At 41.8% G+C, this 13,159-nt stretch overlaps 1 protein-coding gene across 4 annotated transcripts in view; it reads left to right on the top strand.

Annotated features, from left to right (window-relative positions):
* The window catches only part of DEUP1 (deuterosome assembly protein 1), an 81,978-nt gene extending 73,529 nt beyond the window's left edge, over positions 1 to 8,449 (top strand). For 3 of the 4 annotated variants that reach the window (XM_004763575.3, XM_045087198.1, XM_045087197.1), the window contains one exon: positions 7,463 to 8,449. In XM_004763575.3, coding sequence (XP_004763632.1) covers positions 7,463 to 7,639 — 177 coding nt within the window. In that variant the 3' untranslated portion in view covers positions 7,640 to 8,449. The remainder of the gene's footprint in view (positions 1 to 7,462) is intronic. The other variant, XM_045087199.1, reaches the window with a different exon arrangement.
* Positions 8,450 to 13,159: the final 4,710 nt, after the last annotated feature.

Raw genomic sequence — 13,159 nt, 5'->3', positions numbered from 1 at the left:
ATTTGCACATGTTTTCCATTCCTGTAGATGCTATTGAATTTTCTGTATCCAGAATCAAACTAATGACAGTTTGTTTTCTACTTTCATATCTTTATACCTTTTTTCTCTTTTTCTTGCTTTATTATACTAAGGCCTCCTCCAGTAAATGTTGAGTAGGAGCAGTGGTACAGACAGTATCCTTCTCTCATTCACAGTTGAAAAGAGAAAGCTTTCAGTAGTCCACCATTATGTATGATATTTCTATAGGTATTTTATAGATTCCTTTGAAAAGATTATGGAAATTCCCTTTTATTCCTAGATTGTGAACTTTGTTCACGAATTAATATGGAATTTTATCAAATGCTTTTACTACTGCTTTTGAAATGACCGAAAAAAAAATAAAATAAACCATATAATTTTTCTCCTCTGCTTTTCTTGTTAACCCAACTTTGAATTATAAACCATATAATTTTTCTCCTCTGCTTTTCTTGTTAACCCAACTTTGAATTTTTGGAATAAACTCCACTTGATTACTGTATTTGGTCTGTTCATATTGGCTTAGAATTTTTGCTTTGTGTTCACTAGAGAAATTAGCCTGTAATATTCCTTTGCTGTCCTTGTCAGCATTATGCTGACCTCATAAAACAGGGGGAAAATGTTCTTAATTTCATATTCTTATGTTTCTTCATTTTCCTTGACTTTCTGCATTGGTTTCTATACATAAAAGAGCCACTCTCCCTGTCTCAAGAAAATGGTCTCCGGTAGGTTGATTTCAGTCTTTTATTTTTCAAGTCTTGAATTTTTGTTTGATTCTTTTTTTACATTTTCTAGTTCTGTGCTGAAATTTTCTGCCTTATTATTTAATTTCTTGAACATAATATTCACGGGGTTTCTTAAAGTAAGTATTTACCTCAGAAAGTAACTAGTATTACTCTTACCAATTGCATTCACTTGTATTCAAAATATATTATGTAATTTTTCAGCACCTCTCCATGGTATACTCATATTGGATACAAATTATAAACATTGGCTACAACAGAAAATGTTTAAACTGGATGGCTATCCCATGAGTATTTTTCTGCTTTTCTGGAATCTATCCCCTTCTTTTGGAAGTAAGATTTAAGCTCTGGTGGAAAGAGAAGACTTAAAACCATTAACCCTTGAAGCCTTGAAATGCCAGAATTATTTGAACAGAATAAAATCTCAGATCGACAAAGTAACTGAAATAAATTTCCTGATTTAAGCTACGGGAACCACTAAGGGGATTTAGCAAATTCTGTATCAACAAAATTTGGACCTTTAAGGACTCCAAAGTAAGCATTATCCCAGGGAAAGCAAACATGATGAAATGCTAAATGTTCTAATGTCAGCAGTTGTTGGCATTGTAGGATCGTTCGTTTCTTCTCAACTATCACCTCATCCGAGGGGCCTGGGCAACCAACCAACCAGAGCACCTCCCTCTTTATTCCCTGACCCCTTGTCCTGGTTTTTGTTTTGTTCATAGCACTTCACCATAAACCATTTTACATCTGCTTGTGTGTTTGCCTCCCTCCTTTAGAATTTAAGCTCCATGAAAGTAGGGATTTTTTCTTTGTTTACCATTGTAACCCCTGCACCTAAAATAGGGTGTGGCACTAGTAGGCACATAGAAAGCATATGAGATCATCTGTTTTATTAACTTAATAAGCACTAGGCTTTCTTCTGTCTCTAAAATTCCGTGTTAATCCTTTGAGGAAATTCCTAGCTCCATAGTCACCAGGAAAGAAAATTCTCTACTGTTTTAAGTCTGGGCATGGAGAACTTAATCTGTGATGTTCCCTGAAAGACACAGCCCAGTCCACTCTTCTGGGTCCAGTGGTTCCTCCCCCCCCCACACACTTCTGCATTTTAATTTCTATGTCAATTCTGTTCCTTCCAAGACCATGAGGAACCTTCTAGCTGCTAATTAAATATGCCTTTAAGAACTCTTCTTCATCTTTTTTTCTTAAAACTCTCATGTCCTCTGGCTTCTATGACCCTATTCTTCACTGATTTCCCTGTTGTCTTTTGAATTCCTTTTTCCCAGTCTGCTTCCAAGCTTCTGCCTCCTATACATCTCCCTTAAATATTAATGTTCATCATTCAGGCATAAAATACACATATATTATAAGCATGAAGTGTATGGCAGGTTCTGTTCTAAACACATCTTTGATGAGACAGACAGGTCTACAGTCTGGCAAAAGAGAGGAATGCCCCACCCCATATCTCTGATCCAAAAAATGGATGAATGAATTAACAAATAGTGTCCCAGACACAGTGGAATACTATTCAGCCATAAAAAGGAGTGAAGTAGTGATACATACTACAATGTGTTGGATGAACCCCCAAAACACAAGGCTAAGCAAGAGCAATAGGTCCCAAAGATCATATATTTTATGATTCCATCTATATGAAGGGCTGAGAATAGGTGAATCATAGAAACAGGATGCAGATTGGTGGTTACCAAGGGCGGCAAGGGGCATGGGGAATGGGGATCAGTGGCTTAATGGGTTGAGTTTCCTGTCAGGAGGATAAAACTATTTTGGAACCAGAAAGAGATGGTTGTTCCATAACATTGTGAGTGTAAATTGTAAAGGCCACTGAGTGATTCATTTGGTTTTATTTGATGTGCATTTTACCTCAAAAAAGGGTGGGGACAATTAATGACTGGAAACAAAGGAATATAAAAAAAAAAATCCAATAGTGATAAATTGTATGACAAAAAGAGAAGCCAGTGATGTGACAGAAAGTAACAGGAGTGTGAAAGATTACTTTCAGTTACATGACCTGGAAAATGCAGAGGGGACACTGAGGGGACCTAAATTAAGTTGAGACCTAAATTAACAACAACAACAACAACAAATGATCCAAAGATCTGGAGGAGGAGGTCTGCAGGCAGAGGGAGTCCCTGGTGCAGATCCGTAAGGCACGATCAAGTTTGTTAAGTTTGAGAACCAGTCAAGGAGCAGGTGGAAGAGTCTGGACCTAGGAGGAGAGAGAGGATGGAATGAAATGGGGACAGAGAAGTATTCAGAAGAAAAGATCTGTAGAGACTATAGGCCAAGGGAAGGACTTTGAGTTTTGTTTTTAAAATATCTTTTAAGAAGACCCTTTTGATTGCCAAATTAATAATAAATTATAGAGGGGCAAATGTAGGAATGGGGAGAACAATTTTCAGGCTATTTCAGTAGTCAAGGCAAGAGATGATGGTGCTGGCTTGGCTACGGTGGAGAGAGAGAAACATCTGGGATCTGGGAAATGGGGTGGAGAACACACCAGACTGACAGGGGGTTGGCTCTGGGAGGTGAGGGAAAGAGGGGACTCTGAGATGACTCCTAGGATGGCATCCTGAGCACCGGGTGGATGCTAGTGCCACGTGCAGACATGAAAGACAAGGGGGAGGAGCGGGGTGAGAGGATAAAGCCATGATTTCTAGACAGGGCCCTGCATTCAATGTGTTTATTAGTCATGCGATGGGGATATCAGATAGGTGTTGGGATATGGGACTCTGGTATTCCAGCAAGAGATCAGAGCTGGAAACAAAGTATGGGAGTAATCAGCATGTGGCTGGCATTGAAATCTGTAGGGCTGGATGAGAATACTTTGCAGGGTATAAATGGGGAAACTGTCCCAAGACAAAGCCTCAGACCATAACACTTAGTGGTTCAATGGGAACCTTGAAGGAGAGGAGGAAAAACTGATGGCAAAGGAGGTGGGACCCATGAGCAACAAGGCTTATTTGCAGAAACAGCCATCAACAAGATACGATGAAATAGAATCCACAGTAGAGCTAGAAGTAAGAGTCTCTGAAACTGAGTATGGCCTAAAATATGGCTAGAGGTGCAAAAGGGCGTGGAGAGGTGAGGGAGCTCCCTCCTGAGAAGGAGGCACCAGGTAATGAGTGAGAAAGTGAATATCCCAGGGAAGGGCAGTAGGACAGTCAGGCAGTGTTAACTAACCATCTGACATTTGCGGTCATGGACTTCAAGTGGAATCAGTCCCTGCAGTGATATAACCCCCACCCGCCCATCTACCTGCCCCTCAGATGCAGGCATGGCTCAGGCTGTTTATTTAGGCCTGGGTTTTACCCAGTCCCTAGGACAGAGACAGGATACGGGCAGGGGGCGGGGAGGATGGGGGACAAGTTTCTGAATGGTTGTAAGGATGGATCTGGAATATAAGCAGAGTTAGAAGGGGATGAGTGACGTGAGAAAGTGGGGATACTAGACTAAGCTGGAAGGTAGCAGACGGGTTGCTGAAAATCTCCATTAATACACAATACGGTTATCATTGCTGACAAGGTCGAGAACATGAACATGGGATGGGGGCCTGAAATGAAGTTCTCTCCAAGATCCCATTTTTGAACTGATTTTTTTATTTGCATGTCTTGAATGATTTCAATCAGACTCAGGGCTTTAATTATCTATAACTTTGAAATATCTCTGATCCAGACCTATCTTTTGAGATCTGGACTGATGACCTATTGCATCTTCTATATGACAATCTGTCTGAGTCCCAAGTCACCTCTAATTCAGCATTATTCAAAATCAAAAGCACTTACTCCATTCATATATTAATTAAAAACTTTGTATATTTAAAATATACTCTGTGCCCAAATCTGTGCTAGAACCTGGGGAATCGAAAATAAGTAAGACCTTCACCCTAATGGGCCCCTTTTACTGTTTTATTTTTTCTCAGTAAATGGCATTGATGTCACCCACTCATCATTCAAGCCAGAAGTTAGGAAGTCATCCATCTGAGATCAGGTTTCCTAGAATCTGAGATGGAGATTCTTATGAAAGTGATTTACTGAAGGTAGTATTCTTGACAGAAGGAGAGTCAGGGAAGCAGTCTAAGGGCGGGGAGAAAAGCTAAACAAGGGTGAGGTCTCAGCAAGAAGTTAACTTGGCCTGGTCTCACCAGGAGCTTGGAGCATGAATTGCATGACAGAGTAGGTTTCCTTGGTGACAGGAAGTCAGGCGTTCCGGGCCTTGTGTCCATCAGTCCTTGCTTCTGGGAGGAGAGGGAATGGGCTGAAGGAGCTACTGCAACTTCTTGGATGAGGCAGGAGGCTCCAGCCCAGCTGAGGGTAGGTGTCCAGAGAACCAACACCCCCAGCAGCTGGGGAATGGATGTACTAGCCCACTGAAGGGAATCCTCATAGGGCACCAACAGCTTCTGCTACCATCTGCCTCTTGAACCGCTCAGATCATATTCTCTTCCTGTTGTTCATTCCATTCCGGCCTAGCTTCTCCAAGCTTCTGGCTGGCCGTAATTTCTGGGAAAGGCTCAAGAGGAGGGTTAGTGCAACGCAATACAGGCCTTGATGCTGCAACTGGTCTCAAGGACTTGACTGCTAGTCATCATCTCTTCACCCATTCTAGACGCCCATGCCCTTGCCAGGATGTGGCTACTTAAACAGTTAAAAGTAGGCACGAGGGTATTAAAAGAAATCTCAGTGGCTCATTTGAATATCAGACATGTTCCTTACAACCTCTGTTATGTAGCAATAGTCTTTTTTATTTAACATTTTCATTACTTATTTGACAAAAAGAGAGAGAGAGAGAGAGAGAGAGAGCACATACCCACAAGCAGGGGAAGCAGCAGAGGGAGAGGGAGAAGCAGACTCCCCGCTGAGCAGGGAGCCCAATGTGGGGCTCAATCCCAGGACCCCGGGATTATGACCTGAGCCGAAGGCAGACGCTTAATGGACTGAGCACGCAGGTGCCCCATGTAGCAGTAGTCTCTGTGGTGATTAGGGCCAGGTACCTCTGCTGGGGTAGTACCTCTTTTCTGAGCCTCTGATCTTGTTGGAATGAGGTGCCCAAGGTGGCTAGGTGGTGGCTAGTGCTTTAAGTTTAGTGAGAGTCTTATAGGTCTCTTGTTGGAGGCATTTTCCTCTCTGAGACCAACCACCTCGATACTCAAGATACAAAGACAGAAGGTCCAAATTCTCCAAGTGGGTCAACAGAAATGACAGAGAGTGGAGCCATTCCTCCATCTTCCCTTCTGTTCCCAGATTCCTGTGTTCTACCTGTTGGAAACACAGTAGTGTGTAATAGCCATTGGTTGACTGTCTACACCATATCCCGGAGAAGGGTACCCCATCCTCACAGGGTATAATTTCCCAGCTGATGTCCCAGCCCTGCCTTCAAGAAGTCTATCAGGCTAGCATCCTCTAGAGGGTGTTGTATGCAGGAAGCCCAATGAATGCCAATGTCATGCCCCACTGACATACTGCTCTGCTGCAAATTAGGTTCCTTTAGTATTAATCAGGATCCCACATCAGTAAATCGGTCTGTCTGTGAGCTCTCAGGTAGTGGTCAAGGCCAAGGCCCTTTGGGCAGGAAAGGCAAACCCATAGAATACATGTCAGTGCTGATAAGGATGAAACATTGCCCTTTCCAAGGTGTAAGGGACCCTGTGTGAACTGATTGCCAAGAGGCTTGTTGGTGTCCTTGAGAGATGCTGCCCTGTTAGGAATTCCTCAGCTTTGGTCTTTGTTGCAAGCAGATGAGATACTCAATAGCAACAGCTAGCTAACTTAACCTTGGCGAAAGGCAGACCGCACCATTGGACCCATCTGTAATTTCCACTGAGTGGCTAAGGACAGAGCTTGATCCAGTCATCCTACCCACTTCTTAGATGCTCTACCTCAACCAGGGCTCAGCAGCATTACAGGAACTGTTTTACAAATAGTATAGAGTTCTCTGGCCTTGTTGCAGAATCTTAAGGGCCTTCAATGCAACGTGCCTACTAAACTCACCAGAGGCTACACAAGGCAATTTTTTTCTATCAGAGACTCCTCTAGTGTGGGATCTGCTAAGTCATTTGGTATAAATTAGGACTTCACAGGTCACAAAGAATCAAATGAACACTCCCATATTACCACAAAGTGTGTAACTGGGCGCTCACGACTGAGGCTTTGTCAGCTCTAATCAGACAAATGAGCTGCGTTCCAGCACTAGGGCCTTCCCCACGAGGAAGCTTCTCGTACGGCAACATGCACCATGCTGCCGGCCCTCCCCACCTGGCCAACTCCAGACAGCAGTTAGCTCCCTTTTTCCTCTAGTCCTTAATTTTTTTTTTTTTTCCTATTAAGCTTTCCTTGCCCAAGTCTACTATAAATTCATTTTAGCTTTTTGGAGTTGCCTATTTTCAGGTGAGTAACCTCAGTTTGACAAATTGGTCAAGTATGTTTCAGGCAAGTTCCATGTTGTCCCTGCTTTTGCAGTTGGACACAGTAATATTCGTTTCTAGAGCTTTGGAATATAATGGTGCTGTGATGTTTTCGTTCCGTCAGGATTTCCCGAGCAGTCCCTGGATTACAAAAGCAGGGAGAGTTTAGCGTGGATTATCTCCCTGAGAGTTGCCCTTCGACCATGCCAGGGATGAAGCACGTCTGGAAACAGGAAGGTTTAGAAGGCTTTGTGTTTCCTCATCTAACATTTCTTTCTGTCTTTAGTCTCCCCCAGATATAGTCTTCCCAGCCTCTCTGGCTGCACAGCATTTCCTTCTGGAGGAAGAGAAACGAGCAAAAGAATTTGAGAAACTTCTAAATACGCATATTGATGAACTGCAAAGACATACAGAATTTACTCTTAATAAATACACCAAGCTAAAACAAAATAGACACGTATGAGCTTTTAAACTCTTTTATTTGCTTCCCCCACCCCAAGAAAAAAAAGCTCTGGCAAAATATTTACAAAGCTGAATAATGAAACTGAGAAATTTTGTTCTGTTTTCTTAAGAAATCATTTCTGTTAGGCAGCTAGAAAATATTTTGTTCGATAAAGCTGTTTGTATTTCTACATTTACATAGTAAATTGTTTGGCTGCAGAGTAATGAGAAAATAAACGTTGACTACTCCAAAAGAGATTTGTTTCCCCGTCTAAGGAATATTGTGGAATTCAATATGGGGCTTTTCCCCCACTTGAATCGTGTATACTGAAAACGCATTTCGTCTGTAATAACACAAAATGAGGAAAAGAGAATGCCGCCTTCCAAATACCAACGCATCGAGCACAGCTCACTTGTTCTAGGTCTGGAAACTCGAGGATTTTTAAGAATGAAAAGACATTATTTTGAGCTATGTCAACATCCTAAAATTTCTTTTAGGAAAAAAAAAAAAACAGTATAGCTTTACTGGTTTCACGTTCATCCTTGTAATGTCTCTGTTTTAACACAATGAGACATGGAACAAGCGATTTACACACTTAACATATATGTGCCAGCCAGAGATTAAAGCTTTCCTGTTAATGTTAACTACTTCATGGACATGAACAAGATCAAGAAGATATAAAACATTACTATTGTGACATTCTTCTCTGTAATACCTCTGTTGTTAATATAATAAAGGAATACAAAATTCTGTGGACTGAAAACATAACTGCCAAATCTGTATACAACAGTAATAGCATGGTAGTGGACAATAAAATTCAAGTTACAAGCATGTAAGCATGACAATCCATTCTTTCTTTAAAAATGACATTTATATAAAGATTATGAAAAATCCCTCTATAGTCACTCAAGGTAAGTCCTACAGCTTTTACGGTTTTCTTTTTCTCTTCGAAAAGACTAAATCTCAACATACTGAAAGATGAAGTCAAGATGTCTAGATAAGTATCATTGTCATGCGAGAAATGCAGAGCCCCGTTCCCTTTAGGAGATGGGACCGTGTACAGCTCTTGATATTTGAAGAAAGCCTTCACACAGCAATATCCATTCCAACTCAAAACAAGCCTGTGAAGTCAGCAAGGCTAGAATCCTTGTTTCTGGGAATCCAGCTGTTAAGAAACTTCTAGAATCAGGGTAATCAAGGGAGTCAGAGACGCCTGGCTTTTAATTATTGGCTCCAGCTCTTCCTACTTCCCAGCTATCACCTTTTGTAAGCAAGCAGATGGTGAGCAAGGCTTATCCACAGAAGCCCTGTTTCATGACAAAACATCTGAGGGGTACAAAGTCTTCAGTGTACACAAAAAAGTCTATATGAGAAAAATAACAAGTTATGGCACTTTAAAACTTTTTAATAATTTCTAGCCTGGATGCAAAATATTTTTCAGTGTTATCTTTAGAAGATGGGAAGAAAAAAAGTATGTGTTAGGAAAAGGGCGTTCCAGAAACAATTCTAAAAGCTTTGTATCCGTAATGCAAATGCAAACAATGCAAAAGCTTAAATACATGTATCTTTACAATCCCCTAAATCTGAATGCCACTTCATTCTTCTCAGGCTGGAGACATGATTAAAAACTGTGTGCTGAAATAAAGATCTAGCTACAGTGTTCATAGAACTTCGCAGAGTCAAGAGAGCATGAACTTGGAGCACGTCCAGGACTAACAGGGAATTTGCTCCTCTGGATTATTATTTCAAGTCCCTAAGCAAACTTCTTTTAAATCACTAGTTCAGCATTGCACTTAATACGGGCTTTCTTAAAACAGTAGTTTTCAGTATTTTTTTGCTTAACAGCGGGATTCATTGTTCAAAAGGAATCAAATGCTAAAGCCTAGCATAGATATGATCAAGATAAAAAGCAAGCCAGCTCTGTTTGCCTGCTGAGAGCAGGGAAGGAGCAAGGCCCCCCCCCCCCCACCCCCCCCCCCCCCCCACCGCACTCTCTGGCTCCTCCTTGGCCACTCCCACCCTCCAGAGACCAAAGGATACCAGTTATAGCCTCCTCCCTTCTCCAAAAGCCATGTTAGCCCATGATTTAGCTATAACATGACAGAAGGAGGAGAAGGAAAGAAAACCGGGGAAAGACCCCGGAGGCCATCTAACACTGGAATTTGGCTCAAGGAAGAAGTGAGACCTGAGTTAACTTTTGCCTCATAATAGCTTCAATATATACTTTAACTTCTCAGTTACTCAGGAGCATATTAACTGGCCTGGGAATTCAGCATATTTGCGGGAGGGAAGGTGGGCTGCTGGATAATCAGAGGTAACCCTCAATGTCAGTCAAGACAAGTCTGGATTGTCTGTTGACAGCTGCTCTGGCTTCGTGGAGCTTGGAGTCACCCACTTACCAGCCCCCGAGAGGCAGCCCCAGCCAGGTCTCACTCTGGGAGAACCACCAGAGCCAAGCATCCTAGAGGCTGCCTCATTAGAGGGCCTCCGTGGCAGGGGGTTTGTCCAGGTCCCTGCTAGGCCTCACCCACGGTTACCCTGGCCCAAGCAATCTAGAATCAGAATTTCAACAGTGGTATGGGGTTATCTCTTCCCCATTCCACCATCTGCACTAATATCAATTTTCTCTCCATCTATGTGCCTCCTGTCTCTCCAATGGGCCCGAAAGATCCTAGAAGAGAAGAGTCCTCTTAGGCTACCCTGTCTCCCCTGTTCTCCTAGCACAGGTCCTGGTCATGGGAGGCATTTGGTAAGTAGTGATTGATGGGACAATTGAATCCAAATATGGCAGTGGGGGAGGGCGATACCTTCAGCAAAGAAAACGAATAGAGCAAATTTGAGGCAGTTTATGGAAATGACAAAACACAAGACGTATGAAATTGCAGGCTGCACAAGAGTGTACAGACTATAAAAGTTTGTCTGAAACCTGATGGATGTGAGGGGGACCTTCACTATTCCTTCAGCTCACACAGGACTGTCTGTCTGAGTACACATTCCTTTTTATGTTTCAACTATGTCTAGTAGGACTCTGATACAGAACATTAGCCACGGTGCTTCATGGTCAGAGCAAATGAAGCCCCGAGAATCCTAGGACTTGAGCAATATGGTAGAAAGTGTATGAGGGATTTGGGCCCAAGGACTTAAAGCCCCGTTAGCAACTGAAATGGTGCCCGACACTTCCAACTCTGTAGCCTAGAGTGTCACCAGGAGCTAAACTCTAAAGGATAAAATATTTAAACTAATAGAAGGTTCTTCCCTCCTCTAACGAGGTTGCCCCGTGGCCCAGGGATGACAGTGAATGGACTATGGGCCTACTGAGTCCTGGCTGAGGGCAAATCCTGAGGGAAGGTTTTCATGACCTCCAGGGAACTCTCAGGGCAGAGGTGAGGCCAGAATATCGGCCCGAGTCACAGAAGTCACCCTGACAGCGTTCAGAAGCTGCCACTCATCACTGTCCTCCAACATGGGTCAAGAGGGGTCAGTCCTATAACAAGAATAAACATGAGTCAGAGTCAGGTGGGCCATTAGTGTCATGGCGGCCAACAATCTCATCACAGAGCAGCACTGCCAGGTAATCCAGAATCACGAGGTTTCAAACAGGGAAGTCTTCAGCAGGGCCACATGTAGAGTGGAGGAGGTACCCAGAGCTGTTAGCTAGCCCCATGACCAGACTAGAAATTCTTAGGTCTGAAAGGTTCTTGATGGTTAGGATAGCTTAGATCTGTTGGAGGCAAATGACTCCCCATACCTTGGCCCCTTGACCTCCAGAAAGGTTCCATTTCCTTATCTGTGATCAGTCATAATACTGTGTCCAAAAATGGTTGAGGGTTGAAAGAGGTAATACACAGAAAACAGTTAAGAGTCTGGAACACAGAGAGTACTCGGGAAATGCTAGCTGTTAGTCCTTATTGCCCTCCTCGTCCTCTGAGGCAACAGGTCTGAGCTCAGAAAACAAAATATATCCTCAAAGAACAATGCCATCATTTATGCAAGGCCATGTGCTAGGCACTATAATATAAAGTAAACCTATTTCATCACTAGCAGTTTTATTAAGAAATAATTTACGTGCCATAAATTTCACTCACTTCCAAGGGTATAATTCAATGATACTTCACTAAATCTACAAAGTTGGGCAATGACTACCACAACCCAATTTGAGATCATTTCCCTCACCCCAAAAAGATCTCTGTGCCCATCTGCGGTCACCCCCTCTCCTCATGTGCAACCCCAGGCAGCCACCAACCTGCTGTCTCTGACATTTACCTGAACATTTCCTACAAATGGATTCATATAATATGTCGATGTTTGCATCTGCCTTCTCTCATTTAGTAATTTTTGGTGGTTTGTATTTTAGCATGCATCAGTTTTTTGTTTTTGTTTTTGTTTTTGTTTTGCTGCCTGCTATTTGGTTGTACAAATAAACCATATTTTGTTTATCCATTTCACCCGTTGATGGACATTTATTGTTTCCAGTCCGGGGCTATTCTAAATAAAGCTGTTATGAGCATCTACCTACCAGTCTGTGTGTGGGTATGTTTTCATTTCCATTGAGCCAATTGCTGGGAGGAGAATTTCTGAGTCACATGGTATATTCATTTTTAACTTCTAAGAGAAACTGTCAAACTGTTTTCATAAGTAGCTGTACCATTTTACATTTCTGCTAGCAATGTAGATGCATTCCAAGTCTCCATATCCCCTCCCATACTTGTTCCTCTCTCTCTGATTATAGTCGTTTCAGTGTGTGTGAAGCGCATTCTAGTTTTGATTTACATTTCCCTAATGACTAATCACATTGAGCATCTTTTTGTGGGCTTATTAACCATATTTTTTCGTGACATGTCTATTCAAATCTTTTGTCCATCTTATAATTATTTCTCTTCTCACTGAATGATAAGAATTCTTCATATAGTTCGGATTTAAGTCCTTTATGAGATATCAGATTTGCATAGATTTTCTCTGAGTCTGTGGCTTACTTTTCATTTTCCTAATGGTGTCTTTTGAAGTGCATAAGTTTTTTATTTTGACGTAGTACAATTCATTTTTTTTCTTGTATGGATTGTGCTTTTGGCATTGTATCTGAGAAATATTTGCCCAACCCAAGATCACAAATATTTTCTTCTGAAAGTTTCATAATTTTAAGTTTTACATCAGGTTTGTGATCTATTTTGAGTTAGTGTTTTTGTATTGTGTGGTGTAGGAGTCCAGATTCAGCTTTTCAAATATGGCTGCCATTGTCCCGGAATCATTTGTTGAAAAAATTCTTTCCCCCATCAAATTGTCTTGGTACTTTTGTTGAAAACTTAGTTAACTGTAAATATAAATATAAATACACACACAGAATATATATACTCTGGACTCTTAATTCTGCTCCATTGGTCTATCTTGGAATCTACCCATTGTCTATCCTTAGGCCTGTACTACATAGTCTTAATTCTTGTGGCTTTGTACTAAGTTTTGGTAATGAAAAGTGTAAATCCTCCAACTCACAGGATTCTTTTTTTTTAAGATATTATTTATTTATTCATGGAGCGGGGGGATAGA

This window comes from Mustela putorius, unplaced genomic scaffold (genome assembly GCF_011764305.1).
Source record: "Mustela putorius furo isolate JIRA1106 unplaced genomic scaffold, ASM1176430v1.1 tig00001069_pilon_pilon_pilon, whole genome shotgun sequence".
NCBI lineage: Eukaryota > Metazoa > Chordata > Mammalia > Carnivora > Mustelidae > Mustela > Mustela putorius.
Note: the sequence above shows the minus strand (reverse complement) of the source record. Positions and strands in the feature narration are given on the sequence as shown.